General features: G+C 43.2%; 1 protein-coding gene across 4 annotated transcripts in view; it reads right to left on the bottom strand.

Annotated features, from left to right (window-relative positions):
* The window catches only part of PAH (phenylalanine hydroxylase), a 47,744-nt gene extending 24,306 nt beyond the window's left edge, over positions 1–23,438 (bottom strand). For 2 of the 4 annotated variants that reach the window (XR_014539173.1, XM_083574136.1), the window contains exons 1-4: positions 21,875–23,438; positions 14,873–14,980; positions 7,410–7,593; positions 181–269 (exon numbers count right to left, since the gene is read on the bottom strand). Coding sequence is in view for 2 of the 4 variants with exons in the window: in XM_083574136.1 (XP_083430262.1) it covers positions 181–269; positions 7,410–7,593; positions 14,873–14,980; positions 21,875–21,877 (384 nt within the window). In the remaining 2 variants the exon portion in view is untranslated. Of the gene's footprint in view, positions 1–180; positions 270–7,409; positions 7,594–14,872; positions 14,981–17,444; positions 17,849–21,874 lie in introns of those variants that run through there. The other 2 variants (XR_014539174.1, XM_083574135.1) reach the window with 1 other exon arrangement.
* Between the last annotated feature and the right edge of the window lie 219 nt (positions 23,439–23,657).

The following is a 23,657-nucleotide window of genomic DNA, read 5'->3' as shown; positions in this document are numbered from 1 at the left end:
TAAGCAAAGGCAGGGAGGGGAAGAAAAGGGTGTCTTGATTTTAAAGCCTTAAAGGTCTCAGTCTGGAGCACACCAATTATGTTTTCAAGTTGTTCTTTGTGCTCATGAGGACTAGAAATATCATTTTTTTAAAAGTATGTAAACAGAAAGACTTTTTTTTTTTTTTTTTTTTTGCCTTACGGGGTGGTCGGCATCCAGTTCTGCTCCGTAGCTGAGAATTTGATTGGCAAATCTATCCAGTTCTTTAATCGTTCTTGGGAACCATGGAACTAGACAGCGGGAAAGAAAACATGAATAGTCTTCAGCTTCTTGTTGCTGGCTCCCTTCAGTGACTTTCTGTCTTCGCCAAATATACATCAGCAAAGTGTTAGCCCTTATTTAATGTTCATGCTAGGAAATAATAATACTCGCATTCAAAGCATTGGCAATACTGAGTCTTATGGCATTTAAGAACTAGCATATTTCCTGATGGCACAAGGAATCTTTTAGTGTCTACGGAGTCACAAGCCTACTTTTTTTGTTTTTGATGTAACAGTCTAACTTATAGCTGTGCTGACTGTGACTGATACTTGTAGCCAAAAATATCTGGAAGGCACCAGGTTGACGAAAGCTGCCTAGGATGACATTTTGGCATTTACATGGCATATAAGAAAAGCTTTGTGCACTGAATTTCCGTCTCTTACATAGCCTCTGTCTATTAAAATACGACAGTTCGTAGAGCAATAAAGCAAGAACGGTATTGAAATGTGTTTCCCCTAAAAGCTAAGAAATATTATGAATTGTACCACGAGAGGGCAGCAGAAGCAAAATATTGCTGCCTCAATCACACACACTTTCTCTTACTTAAGAGTTCTGTTTACTTTGGAAAGTTGTAGGTATCTCTTAAAGACCTTTAACAATAAGCTTGTCCACACACTACAAGGAACACAGGCGCAAGCTGGCTTTACACGCATACAAGTGTTTGCATGAAAGAACCAATTATTTGTTGGTTTGGCGTACACAGGCACACAGATTGTACACCCCTTAAATGCAACAGGTGGATACAGTGGTACCTCAGGTTACATACGCTTCAGGTTACAGACTCCGCTAACCCAGAAATAGTACCTCGGGTTAAGAACTTTGCTTCAGGATGAGAACAGAAATCGTGCTCCAGCGGCGCGGCAGCAGCAGAATGCCCCATTAGCTAAAGTGGTGCTTCAGGTTAATAACAGTTTCAGGTTAAGTACAGACCTCCGGAATGAATTAAGTACTTAACCCGAGGTACCACTGTACTTCTAACATAATAAGCACAAGAAACTCAGATTTCCACCTGTGCAAGGAGATTTATGGGAAATTTAAAAAGAGCAAACTTTCTCTCCTGCTGTTAATAATAGCATTGCGGAGGAGTGTGACTGTGTTGCTAACCAGCCGGCCAATGTGCCCGATCCTCACGCGCTGCTCAGAGGTACATCCCATGGTATGGTCTGAAAGCAGGAGACAGACAGCTGATAGACAGGTCTGGGTCTGGGCAGTGACTGGATGAGAGGCCATCTGTGAACCCCACAGAACACATTTCAGTGATGGAAGGAAGCTGGGAGACTAAGGTTTGAAATAAATAGGTACCTTGTGTGAAAGACACTTTTAGACACTTTTAGGATGCGAAGAGGGATTCCCACAGTTTCAGGGACTACATTCCTAGAACCACAGAATTCTAGACCCTGAGGATCATCTCTAGTCCAACCCCCTGCAATGCAGAGATATGAAGCTGCCAAATACAGGGATCGAACCTGCAACCTTGGCATCATCAGCACCACGCTCTAACCAACTGAGCTATCCACTTCGAAAGAATGAACTTCTGGAGCTCTTTTATGTGCGTCTGTCAGTGCTGAGGCAGGTTTGTCCTGCCCAGAAGTGTCTGACGGACAGCAGACTCTCCAAGAGATTCTGCGAATGGGCTCTTAATAAAGCAGAGATGCTAAGGACTGGATCTGCTCGAGACATTCTGCATGCAATGCATGTGCTCTGCCCTTGAGCTAGGAGACCTCTCTTTATTGGATGTAGTAATTCTGCAGTCACAGTAAGGTAAAAGGAAAAGGACCCCTGGATAGTTAAATCCAGTCAAAGGCGACTATGGGGTTGCAGCACTCATCTCACTTTCAGGCCGAGGGAGCTGGAGTTTGTCCGCAGACAGCTTTCCAGGTGATGTGGCCAGCATGACTAAACCGCTTCTGGCACAACAGGACACCCTGACGGAAGCCAGCATGCACGGAAATGCCGTTTACCTTCCCGCCGCAGTGATACCTATATATCTACTTGCACTGGTGTGCTTTTGAACTGCTAGGTTGGCAGGAGCTGGGACAGAGCAACAGGAGCTCACCCTGTCATGGGGACGCGAACCGCCGACCTTCTGATCAGCAAGCCCAAGAGGCTCAGTGGGTGGCCATTGATTTTGTCCAACAATGTCTTAAAGGCTTCAAGGTATTCATCCCCGGTCCACTTAAAATTAAGTGGGGGCTTACAGTCAGGTAAAAAGGTACAGGATTGCAAACTAAGGCTGTGCTTGAAAAGCCTTCGCTATTCTCGTGTCCTCCAGATGTTGCTGGATTGCAGTTCCCATTAGCCCCAGTCAGCATTACCAAAGGGATGATGGGAGTTGGAGTCCAACCACATCTGGAGGGCGCTAGGTTCCCCACCCCAGGACTAGATGGGACTTTGGGCAAATAAATTGTTACGAGGACTAATTTGGGCTCAACTGCCCATCTTATGCCGGAACCATTGGCCACAAAGAGCAAACAACAACAGCATTCCAAGAGATCCTTTTTAAAAATAGAAAATCACATTATCCGCTTGCTGGGATGTTCTTTGGCCCATTCGATGGGCTCTCTCCTCCTGCCCCACTTAGCCAGACATGTTGTCTCTTCCTGCTGCCATTAATGAATGGCCAGAGCAAGCTGTTGCAACACTGACCCTCTGTGAAGCTCTGCAGAGCAAATGCAGGCTGATCAGTAATAAATATTGATTTGTCTGCAGGAGAAACAGCAGAGTTTTATGGTCCTGCGGTGAACACCCAAGTAGTGACCAATTTAACATGGGGTCAGATGCTTAATAGGATGCTAATCAGCTATTTATATGAGGGGGCAACAAAACCGGAGGGCTTCAGAGGTTCTGTGGAACTCTGCCCGTCCTGGGGAGGGGGGGTCAGAGACAGGGCTTTAAAATTTATTGTCGGTCCTAGGCACAGGTTGGAGCCTTTTAAAACATAGCCAACTGCTCAGCTCAGCCCCGGGGTCCTGACAAACAAGGCTTCTACAGACTCTAAGCCTCTAGCTTGTCTCTGGACAGCAAAGCATTGTCTTTAACTCCCACTGAAACAGAATCATATTTAATTCTTTTATTCAAGGCTACTGGGGGGTCTGAACTTTTTGCCCATATTAAAAAGGTTTGTGAGCAAATGGCACCATGGCTTAGTCGGCCAATAACAAATCTTGAGTACAGCTCATGGCTAGTCTGGAGAAAGCTTTTCTCTCTAGATTGGAGGGGCTCAGTTTTTAAAATGGCACACAGATTGGAGACAGGGGAGTGGTGACGTCCTGTTTGAAAGCTGCTGCTCAAAGCACTGTTCTCTGCATTGCTTTATGGGAAGGTTGGCTGCTTATGATAACTTTGCAATCTACAAGATGGCCGTGTAAATCAGCTTTCTGTAAACCCCAATCCTAACTGCGTCGACTTGAAACTAAGACCCAACAGCTTCAATGGGTCTTATGTTTAAGGGAACATGCCATAAGATGCTATAAATGACAGAGAAGTACAACCCTCTTCTCTCTCTTTTTTGGTCCAAATTATAATTAAGAAAGATGAAGCAAGATAACCTCCCCTTCCCCACAAACCCACACAGTCCCCAAAGTAATTAAACCTTCACTTTTAAGTGATTGTGATTCCCTGCCAAGCCATAACATTTTGCCCCTTTCCTGAATGGAGGGCTCCAAATATTTTCCTTTTTCTCAATGCAATGTCATGGACAGGACACAAAGGGAAGGGTAAGGAGATTATAAGGATTTATTCCAGGAAGATATTACTACCCTTTCATGTTGCTCCCGGGAAGGAAGACGAGGCAGCAGACCTAAAGCATTTTAAGCCAACCTTAACTGAAATCCTATTAAGATCACATCTGCTGCTTGAGAAGCCAGGAGGGCATTAAGATTTGGATACGTGTACATGTGTATGAGACATAGAGAAGGGTCTGCATGTGGACACTCATGGAATACTGCACTGGTCATAGAAAAGCTACCTCCAGGTGATTGTCTTACTCCTGTGTGCATATTTATTTCTATAAGGAAATCCATAAGTGACAAATTCTGAATGCAAACAGGTGGAGTGATGGAACTCATGCTCTGATTGTGGGCTTCTCTGAGGGCCTACTCTTGGGAACAGGAATTTTGACTACATGGACCTCTGGTCTGATTTGGGCCGTTAGTGAATATAGCACATATCTGAACCATTTGGCACAGTGATTGTGGGGAAATATTTGCCTCTGACTAGGTATGGATGAATCAGATTGTTCCCGACCCGTGCAAACTTCACAGGTTCATTCATAAGCCTGTTCTGATCTGTTTCCCCACAAATAAGCAATTCTTTTAAACAATCCACATTAAGAACATGCCTAAGTACGTCATTAAATATGTGGTTTGTTACAATATACATACAGTGGTACCTCGGGTTACATACACTTCAGGTTACATATGCTTCAGGTTACAGACTCAGCTAACCCAGAAATAGTACCTCGGGTTAAGAACTTTGCTTCAGGATGAGAACAGAAATTGTGTGGTGGCGGCGTGGCAGCAGTGGGAGGCCCCATTAGCTAAAGTGGTGCTTCAGGTTAAGAACAGTTTCAGGTTAAGAACGGACCTCCGGAATAAATTAAGTATGTAACCAGAGGTTCCACTGTATTTAAATCACATAGTTATAACTTAATGTACAAACATATTTTATATTCAGATTTAATACCTTGAGGGAGGAATACAATGCCACACTAAGTTAAAGACCCTTGGCAGTGTGCTAGCTGCAAAAAGACTTGCTCTTGCAGAACGGCAGGAGTCTAACATGCTTATTGCTGCTAGTGGCCCAACAGATTGCTGTAGCCCCAATACTTTCTGTTGTGCAACAACTGGTTGCGCAACTGCTGGCACAACCGATGTGTTGGATTTCATATTGCACAACTAATATTATTTCCCTTATGCAAGTTCAACAGCCCTTGCATTGATGGTAAAAGGGAGCTGAATCCAAACCTTGAGTATTATCATTATTATTATTAGCCAATAACTGTATCACAAAAATGTAGAAATGTGCAAAGGATAATTATTTTCTAATCAACAAATTAATCCAGGAGGTATGGATCACATCAGCCTACACTGGAATTCACAGAAATCAAACTCCTCAAGCATCCCTCCTACCATCTGGGTCAAAGGAGATATAGCTGCTCCAGCTACATCTAAACCAGGGATGAGGAACCTGCATTACTACCCAGGTTGTTAGAGTACAACTCCCATCAACCCTAACTATTGTCCATGCTGCCTGGGGCTGATAAATGTCATAGTCCAAAAACATCTAACGCATCACAGATGTTCCCTATCCCTGCTGTATGCTATCTAACTATCTAACAATCCCACAATATCTGGTCTCTGTAGTTAATCAATGCTAGTCCCAAAAAGTCTAGAAGGATCAGTAAGAATATATATATATATATATATATATATATATATATATATATATATATATATATATATATATAACATTACACATTTAGCTTTCCCATACCAAAGACATGCACGCCAGCCAAATTTTATATCATGGCCTTCCAAATCTAAAATATCTGCATTTTCCAATATGATCCATTCACTTAACCAACACAGATATGCTGCCTCATAATACAATTCTAGGTCTGGCAGGGCAAAGCCTCCTCTTTCTTTTACATCTATCAAGATTTTATGTTTAATTCGTGGCTTTCCCCCCTGCCAGATAAATTTAGAGATATATTTTTTTCCATTCTTTGAGGCAACTTAACTTATTTGCAATCGGGATCGATTGGAATAAAAACAGCATCTTAGGTAGTACATTCATTTTAATGGCTGAGATTCTGCCTAACAGTGAAAGCTGCATCCTTCCCTAAATCTCCAATTCGTTCTTAATCTCTTTCCATAGTTTAATATGATTATCTTGAAATAAATTGAGATTCCTCACCATCAGCCAAATCCCCAAATATTTTACTTTTTTACCTATTTTGAGGCCAGACATTTTTTCTAAGGCCTTCTTCGAGTGCTAATCCATGTTTTAAACCAACATTTTGGTTTTATCTGTATTTATTTTGAAACCTGTCACTTCTCCAAACCTTTTCATTTCTTCTAAGGCTTTGGGATCACTTACCATAGGTTGTTCCAATGTTAACACTACATCAGCAGCAAATGCCCTTAATTTGTAGACTCTGCACCCCTCCTCTATACCTTTAATTTCCTTCCCTATTTCTCCTTATATGCTGAAGCAATATTTCTAACATCAAAATGAACAACAATGGAGATAAGGGGCAGCCTTGTCTAGTACCTTTTCTTATTTGGCATTTGTCAGAGAGAATATTGTTTATTAGTATATTTGCAGATTAATCAGTATAAATTGCCTTAATTACTGCTTAGAAAGAATTACCTATCTCCATCTTCTCTAACAACTTGATCATAAATGACCAAGAGATATTATCCAAAGCTTTCTCAGCATCTAAGAAAATTATAGATGCTTGTTTTTCATTTCTTACTTCCAGGTACTCGATTAAATTAATTATATTTCTTATGCTGTCTTTCATTTGTCAACCTGGTAGAAAACCTGCTTGGTCCCTTTTTCAACCTGTAGGCTAAAACTGCAGCAAATAATTTATAGTCACAGTTAAGTAGTGAAATTGGTCTGTAATTTTTAGTCTTTGTTAAATCAGTTTTGTTTAGGAATCAGGGTAATAAATGCATCTTTCCAGGAAGCCGGAACTGCTCCAGTCACTAAAATTCTAGTCATAGTGTCTTTAAATGGTTCAATCAAAGCCTTCAGATGTCTTCTAAAGGTTATATAGTTACTCATCTCCTTGACATCTGATGGGAGGGTGTTCCACAGGGTGGGTGCTACCACTGAGAAGGCCCTCTGCCTGGTTCCTTGTAGCTTCACTTCTCATAGTGAGGGAACTGCCAGAAGGCCCTTGGAGTTGGACCTCAGTGTCCAGGTTGAACATATAATAATAATAATAATAATAATAATAATAATAATAATAATTTTATTTATATCCGACCCTCCCCGGCCAAATGGGGGCGGAGATGCTCTTTCAGGTATACAGTAGGGCTGGCAGTTAACCTCTTTGCTGTAGGGAAGGAATGTTGTTATTCTGAACAATATCTCCTTACCGGCATCCTTCCTCTTTTCACGTGAAAGCTCGTGGACATTTGCTCCAATGTCATCTCTCAGTGTATGAATGATTCCCTCAAGGGCTGGGATGTTCTTGCTTTCCAGATTGATGAAAAATTCGTACTCATCTTTGTTCAGCCGGGAAGGTCTGGATTCAATGTGGATCAGGTTTATCCCCTTCTCCTGGAACAAAGACGGTAACATAATGAAAAGTGAAGCACAATTTTGGCTGGTGGCCTAGAAAGTGGCTGGGGTCACTGGGTAGTTCACGGCACAATTTTTTAAAAAAAGAAATCACACTATGTTTACGAAGACTGAGCAGGTACACAAGTCCCCTGGTGTCTTCCCCACTATGGCAATATGCATCATATTTTCTAAATCTGAATCCTATTTTCATCAAGGGAAGTAATAGTACCACTCTATTCTGCCTTGGTCAGATACCACACCTGGAACACTGTGTCCAATTCTAGGCACTACAATTTAAGAAGCTTGTTGACAAGCTGGAACGTGTGCAGAGGAGGCCAACCAAGATGATCAAGGGTCTGGAACCTATGCCTTATGAGGAATGGTTGAAGGAGCTGGGTATGTTTAGCCTGGAAAAGAGGAGACTGAGAGGAGATATCATAGCCATCTTCAACTCTCTTAAGGGCTGTCACATGGAGGAGGGAGCATGCTTGTTTTCTCCTTTTTCAAGTTTCAAGAAAGGAGATTCTGACTAAACATTTGGGAAAGCTTTCTGACAGTAAGAGCTGTTCAATAGTGGAACAGACTCCCACGAGAGGTGGTGGACTCTCCTTCCTTGGAAGTTTTAAAACAGTGGTTGGATGGCCATTTGTCATGGATGCTTTAGCTGATATTCCTGTGGTGCAGGGGGTTGGACTAGATGACCCTTGGATCCCTTCCAACTCCATGATTTGAAACGATGGACTGGGTATGGATAGGACATCCTTATTTTCATTTTCAGAAATGTTGGAGGATACATTTGCCTAAATCACCATATGCAACTTTTATGCCTATTCTGTCCTTGTTGTGATGCAAATCCTCTTTTTCAGTAATGCCTAGCTGGCCACCTGAGCAACTTCTTCTTTCTATCAAGTGACTATTGTAAGCAATTAAATGGACCGGTATCCTCACCGCATGCCAGAAGCACAAATTCTTTTCTTTCTTCCTTTGTTAAAAAAAAAAGAGGACTGCTTGGTCTGTGTTGAAAACACTGCTATGGTCATTATAGAAAACAGTCACCTCCAAGAATAGCCATGATAAATGCTGTTTTTTTGGGTACTTTAACCTTAAATAGATTCAAGAGCAGACCTTTGTGCATTACTGACACAGACCTCTGAAGTGGCTCCCCACCATCACTTGCCGTGAGCACTGCTGTATGTGCCTTTCTCTGAGTTCTTAGCAGTGGACACTACAGATGAACTTAAATTGTTTGACCAGATACCAACACAATAAGTTGAAAAGGTCAGAAGTGCATTCAAATCCTGCAGCTCAGGAAAGATGTTCTCCTAATTGAGCTGGTCTCCATGCAAATAATGCATTTAACTAGGCTGCTCCCCGAGGTCAAGTTGTTTTAGTTCTCTAAAGGTCTGCATCACACACAGACAATGCTTTGTGTTTGCTATTTAATTAGGTGCTCGCAAATCATTAGAGGGCTCCAGCGATAGGAAAAAGTTAAAATTACTCCCAGCAAGATTTATTATGATTGAGACCAGGCTCAAAAAGTCAGAGCCTGCTCTCAGCAAGGAACCTTCCTTGGGTCATCTTTGAGATTAAGGCTTTATATCGGAGGTGTATTTGTCTTTACTGCAAAGGGCTATGGAGCATCACACTTGGTTGTATCGCATCTTAAGAGCCACAGCCAGAAATGTTACAGCATCTCCACCACTTAGGGTTCGGTGTCAGAGTAAAGCTGCAGCACCCACCACCAAGGAGGCCAAAGTAGAGGGCAGAATGAAACTCTTTTTGACCCTCTTATGTGAGAGTCCCTGGATTCACTGCAGAGCAGAATGAATGACTGCAGGGCGCCAGAAAGGGGCAGATGGCTGAAGCCGTGGAAATAGAGAGATTAAAGGAGTGGCTATTACTGTTCTAAAAGCCACAAGGCCACACAAGGAGGAGGTTGTGAAGGATGCTGAAAGTTGTCGGGAGAACACTCTTCCCCTTCGCATAGCTACAATTCCCAGATTTCCCTGTGATGAGGGACAGGATGTCAAGCCTGAAAATTGCACCACCAGAGTCCCCTAACAACTCTTAGCAAACTACAACTCCCAGAATTCTTTGCGGGAAGCCACAACTGTTCAAAGTGGTATCATGGTCATTAAATGTAGGGCATAAATGTGGCCGTAGTCACAACTAATTTGCTGGTCTGTATCCATTATGTGTTTCTTTGGGCTCATCTAGATTTTCTTTTGAGCTGTGTTTCTAGCCACAGGACCTAGAAAGTGTCTGAGCATGGGCGGGTATTTTTTTGCCCTGGCACTTTCCCTGCAGAAACCTGATCTTTGCCAGTGAAATGCAGCAAAAAGCAATTCGTGGACAAGTCGGATTTGTTTGTTCCAATTCAGCATTAAAGAGTGGGTTTTCGAAGGGAAAGTGCCAGGGCTAATAATAATAATAATAATAATAATAATAATAATAATATCACTAAAACCTGGAACTTTAAAGCACAGTATTGTGCCCAGAAGGCATGGGGCAAAAGGTAAGTGTGATGAGCCCTTTGAGGTTTGCTCAAAGATTCACTGGGCAATCCCATACTTCTTATGCAGATATAAACCCCATCAACTTCAGTGGCATTTACTCCAAGGTAAGTGCACTAACTCCAAGTTAAGTGTGTACAGGATTGCGGTCTAAGGATTTAATGCAGTACTCACTCATAAGTCCCACTGAACACACTGGAATTAATTCCAAGTAGACATGTACAGAAATGAGCTACAAAAATTGTTTTGGGGCTTCCCTAACAACATTTAGTAACATTCAATTAAATCCACAGGTCATTGGGTTGTTAAAATTTTGTGGTTATTCTGTGAGCCATCTTGAGATTTTATGATGAAGGGTAGTATATAAATTTAATAAACAAACAAATAAGTGTGATCTCTCTGTTACTAGTAATTGGTTTAATTCAAAATATTTATAGCTGTTTAGAGCTAGGTAAGTTTTTGAAATCCTAATAGCGTTTCAGTACTCATACTCCACCTAGTGCCTAATGCTAAACGTGCAACAAATTGCATATAAATTCATTTCAGAGTGCTTACAATTATAAAACAAAAGAGAGTGTTTTCAATTACAAAATACAGTGGTACCTTGGTTTACGAACAATCCTGTTTACAAACATTCGGTTTACGAACTCTGCAAAACTGGATGTAGTGTTCCAGTTGCGAACTTTACCTCAGTCTACGAACGGAAGCCGAACGGTGGAAGGGCACCACCGGCGGGAGGCCTAGTTAGGGGAAGCGCACCTTGGTTTAAGAACAGATTTGGTTTAAGAATGGACTTCAGGAATGGATTAAGTTCGTAAACCGAGGTACCACTGTAGTGTTTACAGCGTTTACTTCAGGGTTCCTTGGATGCATTATTCTGTAAACCGAGTAAAAGAAGCAGAAGAAGGTATACAGGCCTGTTGAACCACTGCACTATTTTTACCCTAAAAAAAAAAAAAGCCTAGCCTTTTTCAGGTGACCTATTTATTGAGCATTCATCCCAATATGTTTGGTCAACATTTTCAGGGTTAGACAATGTTGACTATTTACAGAGAATTCATTCTCATTTCTTTATGGGGAAGTTATACAGTGGTACCTCGGGTTAAGAACTTAATTTGTTCCGGAGGTCCGTTCTTAACCTGAAACTGTTCTTAACCTGAAGCACCACTTTAGCTAATGGGGCCTCCCGCTGCCGCCGCGCCGCCAGAGCACGATTTCTGTTCTCATCCTGAGGTAAAGTTCTTAAGCTGAGGTAATATTTCTGGGTTAGCAGAGTCTGTAACCTGAAGCGTATGTAACCTGAAGTGTATGTAACCCGAGATACCACTGTACAATATTGCATCAAGCAACTGTTACCCCATGCTTCCCAGTGCATTTCCCTAACTTTTTCTTTATTGCAGAAAAAAAATGACGGGGAGAGAGGAGCAAGTTGTGCAAGTGCTCCATTATCAGCTTTAACTGAACTTAAATTTGCTAGCATGTTATTGAATCCAGTTTGGAAATACAGAGTCTAGAAGCACCCTGAATCTATGTTCACCAGCTGAAGTAAACCAGACATGAAGTTGTGAATTGTCACCTCCCATATCCTGTACAACAATGTCAATGAACAAAGCTTTTTTTTTTCTTTTTCTTTTTTGCCCACATTATATTAGCACCAACATCTGTTTCCAGGATGCTCTGGAAAGTGGGTGAATTTCCTGAGTCAACAGTTTCTCTCATCTGGAATGACCCCGATTCCCAGCTAGTGAAATGGAAGGGGATGCGCTATAAAACCCATCTGTAGCTCCTTTGCTATTAAAACGTCTTCTTTCACATCCATCATGGTAAACCTCTTTAATGTTTTTTCAAGGAATGGTAGCCAAGTGTTGTGCCGAGAAGAGCTGTCTCTGTGTTCTTAATGATAGTGTTTTCAAGCACGTTGTCTGAACCTTTTGCCACCTTTCAAGAACATAGGAAGCTGCCTTATACTGAACCAGTCCACTGGTCCATGTAGCTCAGCACTGTCTGCACTGACTGACAGCAGCTCTCCAGAGATTCAGGCAGAGCTCATTCCCAGCCCTACCTGGAGATTCCAGGAATTGTACCTGGGACCTTCTGCATGTACAGCAGATGTTCTGCCTCTGAGCGATGGCTCTTTCGCAATTATAAAATGCATTCATCTTCTACTGGCGACAACGAAAAGACTGCCCTCAAAACCATTTGTTCCTCCCCATTTACTTATAGCATCTGAGGCCCTACACAATTCCATAACTGAATTTTTAGCAATATGTACTCCACCCATCGGGATGCAGGTGGCACTATGGGTTAAACCACTGAGCCTAGGACTTGCCGATCAGAAGGTCGGCGGTTCAGATCCGCACGACGGGGTGAGCTCCCGTTGCTCGGTCCCTGCTCCTGCCAACCTAGCAGTTCGAAATCACGTCAAAGTGCAAGTAGATAAATGGGTACCACTCTGGTGGGAAGGTAAACGGTGTTTCCGTGAGCGAGGTGAGCGTCACAACCTCAGAGTCGGTCACGACTGGACCTAATGGTCAGGAGTCCCTTTACCCTTTAACTTTACTCCACCCATGTTTCCATCCCTGATGAAAATACATCACTTTTAACAATGAGTTTATTCCCACATCCCCCTCATCAGAGTAATGGATGGGTTAATTTTTATCTGGGCTGAACAGATCTCCTGCAGCAAATGGCTATGCCAGTTGCATCAATATACAAACACCACTCCCCTCCGAAAATGATGTGACCATCCACTCGGCTGCCAAATGTGCAGACGTGACTCTTTGAAGGTAGCTAGGGTAGTTTCACTGACCAAAGTAAATATTGCTTTTTATAAGCACATCCAAAATACTGAGAAAGATAACTGTTTTAAAGTTCTGTTTGCTCAGCAGAAGGGAGAGCTGGCAGAGAAATCTTTGTTAAGAGTTATGTATCTGACTTGACTCTATACGTACATTTTGCCCACTGCATAGCAGTCCTCCAGATGTTGCTGAACTACAACTCCCATCATCCTTGACCATTGGTGGGATGACCATCCTTGATGGGAGTTGTAGTTCAATTAACATCTGGAGGTTCCCCACACCTGCCAATGCAGTTTGGGCAATTGCTCATTGCCTAGCACTAAAGGAGCCGGCAAAATTTCAATTTTTCAACTCAGAACCAACTGCATTTTCTTTTCAGGATGCTTGATAGACAGAGGAGTTCTGAGTAAGTTGCATCAACTATGGGGGAACCAGTTCTGGAATTATTACATACACAAACTTTTACTTTGCTGGAAAGGGATTTATGGTTCCCATTCTTCCAGGTAATCAATATTTTCCCCCTGGGTTAACAAACAGAAGTGGTCTTGGGATGTATAACTTTTTCTACTTGTATTTCCCCTCCATATTTCCCTTTCACTTGCCAGCTAATTTAATTTCCCCCCAGATACAAAACAAGTTGCCAGTAGTTTATTACACAACAGTTTCTCTGTTCAGAACTATTCCTCTCCAATGAGCTGCTTTTAAGAGGAGACTCAATGTTCTTTAAAGGAAACAAATGAAACCACAGAGGCTGGGCTTTTAACATGAGATGCTCTCCCCAGTGAGTCATGCCCGGCTCGCCAGCACTGGCATCTTTTTGGCATCAGGTTAATACTTTCCTCTTCTCTTAAGCATCAGATGAAATATGATCCAGCTGTGTCAAGGCTTTGTTAGTGCTCTCTCTGGGTTGCTGATAAGTCTTTTCCTCCTCACCTGCCCCTGCGTAGGCTGGTTTTATGCTTTTATGCCTTACGTGTTCAATTTTGATAGTGATTTTTGTATGTTTTAAAACAATTTTGTATATTTTAAAACTTGATTGTAAGTCGCCTAGAGACTGTCCTGGGTCACATTACTAGCAATTCAAGAAGAGCTGTTAATAAAGCCTCAATAACACCCTCTGTGGGGAGTATAGTTTGTTTTGTGATCATCCGACTTCCATAAATAGTGTTTCCCCCAAGCAAATTAATTTGGGGACACTTCCACCACATGTGCCAGAACTGTATGCAGTATCCCAAGTGTGGACATTCCATGTACAAAAGCATTATAGTATTGGCAGCTTTATTTTCTGATGATCTCTAACATGGAATTTGACTCCTTTTTTAATAAAAAGAAAGATGTCTCACGCAAATAAATAACAATTAAATACTAGAAATTGTTTCTAGCAGCACAAGGATCATGAAGTCATTGATTCCTACACTGAAAGGGGGTTGGATTATATGATTCTGCTGAGTCTGCTGTCACCTGCATGGTTATTTAAAACACATACAAATTCGATATCAGCAAAGTTTTATACGTGATCCTCTGTACTTGGAAATACGCCCCATACTGAAGACGTTCCTTTCTTCCCAAAGAGATGGGAAATGGACGGGACCCATGGACATGGCAGCAAGTTCATGGCTGTTACTAAAAACAGCAGCTGTACATCTAGCTCCAGCATCTGCAATATCTAGTAGAATTTGCCTTGTGCTGTGACGTCATGGCATTCCACTTTTCTCAGCCAATGATATGAATTGGGAGTGGGGAAATGAAGAATGATATGATGGCATAATGCAAGAGTTTTCCCCAGAGGTATTTTAACATGCATGCAATGAATACATGGGGTGTGGGGTGCAGAGGTGGTGCTGCAGTAGCACTGGACTCAACAGCTAAGAATAATGCATCAGGATTGCAGTTTTGACAGCCAGATGTTGGTTCTTAAATTTCAGTTGTGTTTCTCTTGCCGTACAGGCTTAGCAAAGCACATACCTCAAATATGCGTAGCACTTTAGCCAAAGCTCCAACTTCTTCTTTGAGGGAGAAAATCAAGGAGATTGCATCATTCTGGGCCTTGCTTTCTTCAATGTAGCTGGATTCCTGCATGATACATACGCAAATGTTGACCATAAGTCTTTTCTCATAAACATGTGTTACAAGAAAAAAGCATGGGACAAACTCAAACCATCTGGGCCAAAGTCTACAGTCTGGAAAGTCTGCTGTGTGGTCAAGAAATCTTGGAGGCAGGGGTTTCTTGTGTCTTGGCACAAGAAGCTAATAAAAGCCATTCACTACGAACAATCTTGCTAATGAGGAAATGGTGAAGACACAAAGAGATCCAAAGACTGCTGGTAGGTTGCACAATTTTATGAAGAAAATCTTGAATAGACCCATGGAAGTGTTGTTTGCAAATCTAAACAACCCATGCGGATTTGATTTTTTAATTTTTTTTTACACTAGTTAATTTTATCCCTAGAAGAGCCAAGAATCCATCACTCAGAAGACGCTTTTAACTTCAGCACATTAATTTAGTCCATGGGGGCGGGGGGGGGCAGCTGCTCCTCAAAATAGGCCACAGCTAAACAAAAGAGAACCTCACCTGTAGAAGTCTGCTTGGACACTGAAAATGTCTGAAGAACAGAAACTACTCAGGGCAAATTTATATGTATTAAACATTTATATTCAGAAGTCCCCAAATGTTGGCTTGGCATGATTGTCTCAAACAAACCTGACCTACTCCCTTCTGACTGAGGGAAGGGGAATGGTCTCAACCAATGTCATGCTGAGCTCCAGGACAGCTTAGAACCAGGGGCGACTCACTGCTTCAACGGGTGAGTATGACTGAAGGAAAGAGCATCTGACCTTTACCCAAAGTTCCAGGACTCTTCCCTCTAGTCTCACTGACCTTCAGAAGTCTTGCTGCTTTCAAGTGCATCCAACAGGCATGAGGCCAGGGCAAGCACTGGGGCAGGCAGTTGCCAGATGAAAGGATATAGTCACCATTGGAAACTTGGCGAGTGTGTTTGTGGAACCCTGCTTACATGCAAAATCTGACATGTAAGTAGGAATAGAAGCACCTTGATTTGAATTCTGACTTTTGTGAGTCTAGAGCACTTGAGTTTGTTGCAGGGGGGGGGGTGTGACAAGAATAATAACTGAACAATATTTACTTTGATTGTATGTGGCTCTCATGATGTCTCCATAGTCTCCCCCTCCCTGCCTTCAGACCTGGACAGCAGGCTGAGGGTACCATTTTTTAAGTCTTCCCATTGTTAAAAATAAAACCTGCACACAACTAAGATGGCAACTAACACAATAGGAAGAAATGTGCTAGCTCGTCTTGCCAACTGAGAGGCAAAAAGTTTACAAATATATATTATTATTATTATTACTATTATTTGGAGCAGTCCAGAAATTCATCACCCACCTGCAGTCTGAAGTGATACCACCTCATCCTGCTGCACCTTCATTCCATGACAAAATTACAGATTCAGCTGATTCGGAGCAGTATAATAGAATCAGCTCCTCCCAGCCTTGATATCTTAATTTTACCTAAAGCATGAGCAATTTTGAGGGTATTCCTCCTCAAGGAACAACTAGGGAATTCAGAGGTCAATAAGATACTGGTAAAATTACTCAGAAGAATTTCACCCACCCCTTCCTTCTACTATTCCTTCTAACTATTATATTGAATTAATTCTTTCCTCATTGAAGCTATTTACTAAAATAATTCTGTGAGACTGGCTAACTTTGGCCAGCTCCACAGGAACAAGTGTACGGACTACAGTCAGCTATGGACACCTGGACTCCTGCAGGAAATAATTGATCTTACACCTACATTTGCTCACAGCAGATATGTAATACATGGATGTCATACACAAGCGAAATTGCATCTTTGAACACCAGTGCATACACATTTCACCTATACATGCACCTATATATGGGTAGCAACCACATAGTGGTGCTATCAGGGCAAGATTTTGGGGCAGAAATCCAGGACCCCCACTAGACTGAAGGAGCAGGAGGATCCCCAAAAAATAAGGCAGACCAACCACATTTTAAAGTGATGTAATACAACCCAAAGGGGTGAAGGACCCATAAGACCAGTAAGTCTAGAGTCTAAAATTACCCTGCTGCATAACTGCATCCACACATTACATGTTCACCTGAATTTTTCCACTGCAGTCCTAAAGTATATACGGTAACTCCTCTACCCAGTTCTTTTTTTTCTTAAAAAATGTTTAGGGTTACTCTCATCTTCCTACTCATACTGAAATATTGGCACTGCATATTTGAAATGGGGAAGTGCTGTGCTCACGAGCCCTGCTCCCCAGTCCCATTAAAGTCCACAGAACTGGGCAGCACTTCCAACTTTCTGGAACTCTGCATTTGACAACAGTTTCATATGCGAAAATTAGCAGGTAAAGCGCTGGACAGAGGAAAAGGCTGTTGCCTGTGAATTTCTGCAAAGGTCAAGCCATTGTTGAAGTCATATCGAAGCTGGTCGAAAAGTTGTCAGCCTTAAAATCAGAAACTAGTAAAGCGCTTATTATAATGGACTTACCTGAGAGGCATCTCCGTTCATATGGCTAAAGAATTTATTATCCATTTCCACCCTCCAGCACTAGTGAGCAGGATGTTTCTTACAGGGAGGAAAGATGGGTGAGCTTACGGTGTTTGCAGGAACGTCTGAGTATAATGTACACAGATATTTCAAGTTTAGTTTATAATTGAAGGGTCAGCCCTCTTACTTTGATCCTTCCCTCCCTGGGGTAGGCGGGGCGCTCTGCACACACCCCTGCGCCACCTCCTTCGGGCTCAAGAGGCACACATTGTTTACTCACGTCCAACGAAAGCCACAAGGCTGGAACACCTTTTAGCGTTGCCATGTGGCTTCTGTGTGGACGGATGGAAACAATCAAGAGTCTTCTCATGCGGTTTCGTACTGTCTGCTGTGTTTAAATTCCAGCTCTGAAAAGCTTCTTCTTTTGCCACCCATGTGAGGAGAAAGCAATAACAGAATTTCGACATCTGACAACATGCGATGCTCCCATCCATGCTTAACTTATTTGCCTGTGTCTGTGTGTAAGGAAGACTGATGGGAAAGTGACATAGTTACCTCATCCGTTGCCTCTTTATAATTTTGTATCGCTGTGGACAGTTTGCCCATGTAGATATAGGACTGTGGTGTCTAAAGGGAGTTTTAATGGGTTGCATGTGTTTAACAAATGTTTAAGGGAAAGGCAACTTAAGGAGGCAGAAAAGGGCATTAATAGGCTCCTATGCTTTAAACGGGACGCAGGTGGCGCTATGGTCTAAACCACAGAGCCTAGGGCTTGCCGATCAGAAGGTCGGCGGTTCAAATCCCCGCAACGGGGTGAGCTCCCGTTGCTCGGTTCCTGCTCCTGCCAACCTAGCAGTTCGAAAGCACCTCAAAGTGCAAGTAGATAAATAGATACCGCTCCGGCGGAAAGGTAAACACCATTTCCGTGCGCTGCTCTGGTTAGTCATGCTGGCCACATGACCCAGAAACTGTATGCCGGCTCCCTCGGCCAGTAAAGCAAGATGAGCGCTGCAACCCCAGAGTCATCCGCGACTGAACCTAATGGTCCTTTGCCTTTACCTTTATGCTTTAAATAAAAACCACTAAGGACAATGTATTTAGTGGGAGGGCCAAAGCTCATCTACTCTGCATGCAAAAAGTCATTGGTTCAATCCTTGGCATCTCTAGGGAGTGAGTCCTGTCTAAAACCCATGTGAAATATTGAGGGATCTTAAAATGATCACTAATCTTACTGCTTCTAGTCCTGGGTCAGAAGAAGTAATTTAATGGAGGAGCTACCAATAGATGCCAGAGGTTGACGCCGGCCTGACATTTTCATAGTTGTGCCCCCACCATTGGATTCCTTTTGGTGCCAAGGCTGACAATTATTTGGTGCCAGCTGAGTCCTTTTAGAAAATAAATAAATAAACAAACTACCAGCCCTTTTTATTTCTGGTTTGTTTGTTTTTTTATCCTGTCTTGGCGTTTGTTGTCTGTGATGCTCACCTGTGATGTAAACCACTCTGCGGACCCTACTGGATTGAAGAGGCAAGGTATTAAAGTCTAAGTGAATAGCAGCCTCTCCTTTTGCTTCATCCTCCTCCCGCTGAGCACTCTCTGTGAATTGCCTCCAGGGACTTTTATCATCCCAGTCCCATGGAGAGGGAGGCACAGAGTTGCTTCAAGGCATGGGGTGTGTGGCTGGGGTTTCCATGCCCAATTCCCTGCATTTGCAGAAGTGAGGGTGAAGGACAGTCTGGCTCTGTTGTCACCAACAGAGGGCTCAGCCAGGATATTTTTCTGCCTCAGATGGAACAGCAAATGTCATGCTGCTTAAACTTTTCTCTTACATTCGAGCAGTAAACATTTTTTGTTAAATAAATAAATACTCCCTCTCTCAATTCAAGGCACAGAGCACCCCAGGCTGACCAAGTCATTTTGACACCTGAGGCAGAAAGTTCCACAAATCCACTCATCCCTTTACACTGCAGGAAGGTGCTCCTCCTGCCCATCATGATTCCAATGTCGGAGGCCCCGCCTTCTAGCCCACTTCCCAGGCGGCAAAGGATGTCCCTGGAATGAGCATGCTGCCCAGGAAGTGGATTCAGCCTGCTTTCACAACTGGCCAATCGTGAGCAGGCTTGGGGGCAGACCACTCCAGGGGTGGACCCGGCTGGGCCTGTTGGCTTTGTTCGGGTCTGCTCCCAAGGGATTTAAAGAGGGTTAAAGAGCCACTGTCGCTGGATCATACATCCGCCCTCTCAATTTTTCAGATGTGGGTTGCATTGAACAGCCTTGCTATGGACCTTGTCGGTCACCATATTCGGGACCAGGCTGGAATTTTCCCATATGGCTAATTGGCTCCTCCCATCTGATTTTCACCATCCTCATAGCAATCATCATAACTTTGATGGTTTGGGCATTGGGTAGGCATAGTCTTGGACAGAGGGGAGGTTGCAGCCTCTGCCTGCCCCTCCTGAAAATGGGGTGTCCTATTAAAGGGATCCAGGGGAGATGCTTCTGTCGAGATGCCCAGGTAGGGCCTAGGACCACAGCACTCCCCGAGTGCAACCCAGAGGGGGAGCTACTCTTTGATGTAGGTCAAGAACTTCCTCTCTTCCAGCTGGCCCCATATTAAGTACTTCCGGCAAGCGGGCTGTTATGGCTTGGTCTCTCCCACAAACGCAAGATGACTCTGGCTGTTAATTATTTCAGATTTATTGCTAAAACAACAAACTAGGACGGAGCTCCTCTACCCATCGTCCAGAAGATGGAGCTCCTCCCCCTTCCCCAGCATGGAAACCCCCACCTTCTCTTCCGGTATCTTTTGTGCGTCTCGGCCACTTTTGAGATCCTACGAGATTTGGGAGAGAATGTTTCCTGCATTCCAACATCTGGCTCACTTTTGGAGCTCTTACGCCGCTGCCTGTCACTCTGGCCCTGTTTTTCTCCTCCCCTTTGTTCCCAACTCAGTTTACAGCTGCTCTCCCTCTCCTCTCTGCCTTCAGCTGCTAACTGTTCTCTCCCTATGCCTGCTTCTTCTCCTCCTGTCAGCATCTGAGCTTCGCTGACACGGGCTGGAAGGAGTGTGGTCAACCCAATGCCTACGCCAAACCTCTTACATCTGTAGTCAATAAAGCTGTCTATCAAAATAAAAGACTGTTTATGTATGCAATGACGGCAGCAAGGATGCTTCTAGCCAATAGATGGAAAGATGGAGAAGTACCGACCAGAGAAGAGTGGCAGACCAAGCTGATGGGATATGTGGAAATGGCAAGACTGATGGCAGGAAGACCAAGTATTTTTAAAAGACTGGAATAACTTTTTAATATATTTGAAAGACCACTGTAAACAGTTGTAATCATTGGCAGGAACACAATGACACTTGTAAAGTAACATGAACTTTGGTTAGCATGATTACATAATAGATGGATTACAGTAAAAGATGCTGGAATAACATTTAGAAATGGAACTCATGGAGGGAAGGAAGGAGCTCTGAAGGTTCGAAAGAACCTCTTTTTTTTGGAATGGTTATTTTTGCTGTATTATGTAAAACTAATAAAAAATTATATATATAAGAAAAGTTGTGGCCTGGCCCAAATTTGAACTTGCCATGTCTCATTATTTAGACGGTCCGTTGGGCAGGGGACGCCTAGGCATGCAAGTGCCTTTCCCTGAGAGTACAAAATCCACAATAATAAATTAAATAACTAACCATTGGCTGCCCTTACATAACACTCCAAAGGCACTGCCTCACTCTGCCTAATGGGAGGGCCAGTGCTGACTTCTGGGAGATCACACATACCCCGCCCTCCCAGGAAGAACATCAGTGAGGGTTTTGGCTATTTTTATTGGTAGTATTTAATAAACTTGGATTTTGTTTTTCAAGAAAAATAAAATTAATTACAGAGCGTGTTATTAACTGCATATCAAGCGTACAATAAAATACAATTCAAGACCATATAAAACACCAACAAATGAATTAATACATTCAAAACACTATTTCCAGATGTTATTGGAAGCCAAGAGGACCAACACAAATCCAGCATTAAAATGATCAAAATCAGGCAAAAATTGGAGAGTTCTGAATCTCAGATCAAACTAGTTACTAAAGGCTATGGTACAGAGGTGGGTCTTTAAGGCCTGTTTGAAACCCACAGTAAACGAGACACATTTAGTGGAACTGCATCCCACACTTGTGGATTACTCCATGGCCCCGGAGCAGGGAGCCAACTCCTGCACTACCCTTCAGAATGAACTCTGCTGCAAAGGTCAATTGCCCTAGAGGGCAATAGCTAGCTTGGACGTGTGCCTTCTTTAAAAGGAAATTTCAATTTCTTTTAGTTTTTTTCTTTTTAAAAAAGTTTTGAAACATTAAATATTGTGTAACCTTCCCAGACCCTTTAGGATGAAGCAAGATCTCAAGCAAGCAAAACATGTTAGCTACTCACCATACTGGTTCAAACACTCCTTTTCCCCCCAGAAATTTTATGGCTGATGTCAGACAACCTGATGCAATAGGCACACAAGGCATTCACTTTGCGAGAGGCTCTGATTGGCAGCAGCAGGGGGACTGGCTTTCAGCGACGTTGCCAGCAGTGTAAACAGAACGGTTAGCACATCAAGCATTAACTCTCCTGTGGGGAAAGTCTGCCCCATGAAAGTTTCATCCTTTTTATCATCTACAAGCACAAACTCCAAAGCATATTAGTCAGCATATTGAATGAGGTCCATGTAGAACAGCCACAGTACAAAATAGGCCCTACATGTTATGACAAGCAACATTTCTTTTAAGCATGCTCACACTGACTGATTTTATTTTGAAGAAATGCCATGGGCATCCCCAGTCCTATGGGAAAGAGCCCTAACTCAGTGGTTGAGCATCTGCTTTACATACAGAAGGTCCTAGGTTCATTTCCAGGTAGGGCTGGGAGAGATTCCTGTCTGAAACCCAAGAGAGCTGCTACCAGTCAGTGCAGGCAAAACTAAGCTAGATGGACCACTGGTCTGACTTGGTGTAACTCTGTAAATAAATTCCCCATTGAGGACTGAGACCTCCTGATGACTGAAGATCCAGATGAATAGGTAGAGCCCCCTGACACCAGCACGGAAGATGCTGAAGAGCCAGTGTGGTGCAGTGGTTAAGAGCGGTAGACTCATAATCTGGGGAACCGGGTTCGCTTCCCTGCTCCTCCACATACAGCTGCTGGGTGACCTTGGGCTAGTCACACTTCTCTGAAGTCTCTCAGCCCCACTCACCTCACAGAGTGTTTGTTGTGGGGGAGGAAGGGAAAGGAGAATGTTAGCCGCTTTGAGACTCCTTCAGGTAGTGATAAAGCAGGATATCAAATCCAAATCCAAACTCTCTCCCTAGGTCTGCCTTCAGGAAGGACCCTTGGGGTGGGCTCCTGACCCACCACTGGCAGTGGAGTTCCTGACCAAGTCACCCCTGTTTCTCCCTTAAGAGCATCAGCATTAGAAGATCCAAGGCAGCTGGTCAATGATGGTGTGCACACTTGGGAGGCCAATATCACCACGCATGACTGTAGTCTAGAGGAATAGCATTCTTCATGAGAAAGGCCTCTTTGGACAGACTTAAGCACCTGCAGCTGGTATGTGGCATATTCTAGCAGGCCAGACGATATTAATCTACCAGCTGCTGGAACAATATATGCCATTCCACTTCCTAACTCTTTTGCCCTGCCCAACTTTCTATGAGATCTTACTTCCTGCCCCCTGACCTCTTGCTTGTTGTGTTGCATCTGATCTCTCCAGCCTGACCTTGGCAGAGGCAGAGGGTGGTCCTTCATGCCCAACTGTTATTGCTTCCCACCGGAGAAAATATCATAAGTGTCTCCTCCACCCCCCAACTTCCAAATCAGGAAGCCCATTGAAACACTGATCTCCCATGTAACATGTAGTTTGAGTCTGAGATAGTGGGCTTAAAGCAGGGGTCAGCAAAGTTTTTCAGCAGGGGGCCTGTCCACTGTCCTTCAGACCTTGTGGGGGGCCGGACTGTATTTTTTTTTGGGGGGGGGAGAACGAATTCCTATGCCCCACAAATAACCCAGGTGCATTTTAAATAAAAGCACACATTCTACTCATGTAAAAACACCAGGCAGGCCCCACAAATAACCCAGAGATGCATTTTAAATAAAAGGACATATTCTACTCATGTAAAAACACACTGATTCCCAGACCGTCCGCGGGCTGGATTGAGAAGGCGATTGGGCT

The sequence above is a fragment of the Podarcis filfolensis genome, assembly GCF_964270895.1.
Source record: "Podarcis filfolensis genome assembly, chromosome: 10".
Taxonomy (NCBI): Eukaryota; Metazoa; Chordata; class Lepidosauria; order Squamata; family Lacertidae; genus Podarcis; species Podarcis filfolensis.
This window is presented reverse-complemented; position numbering and strand designations above follow the sequence as displayed.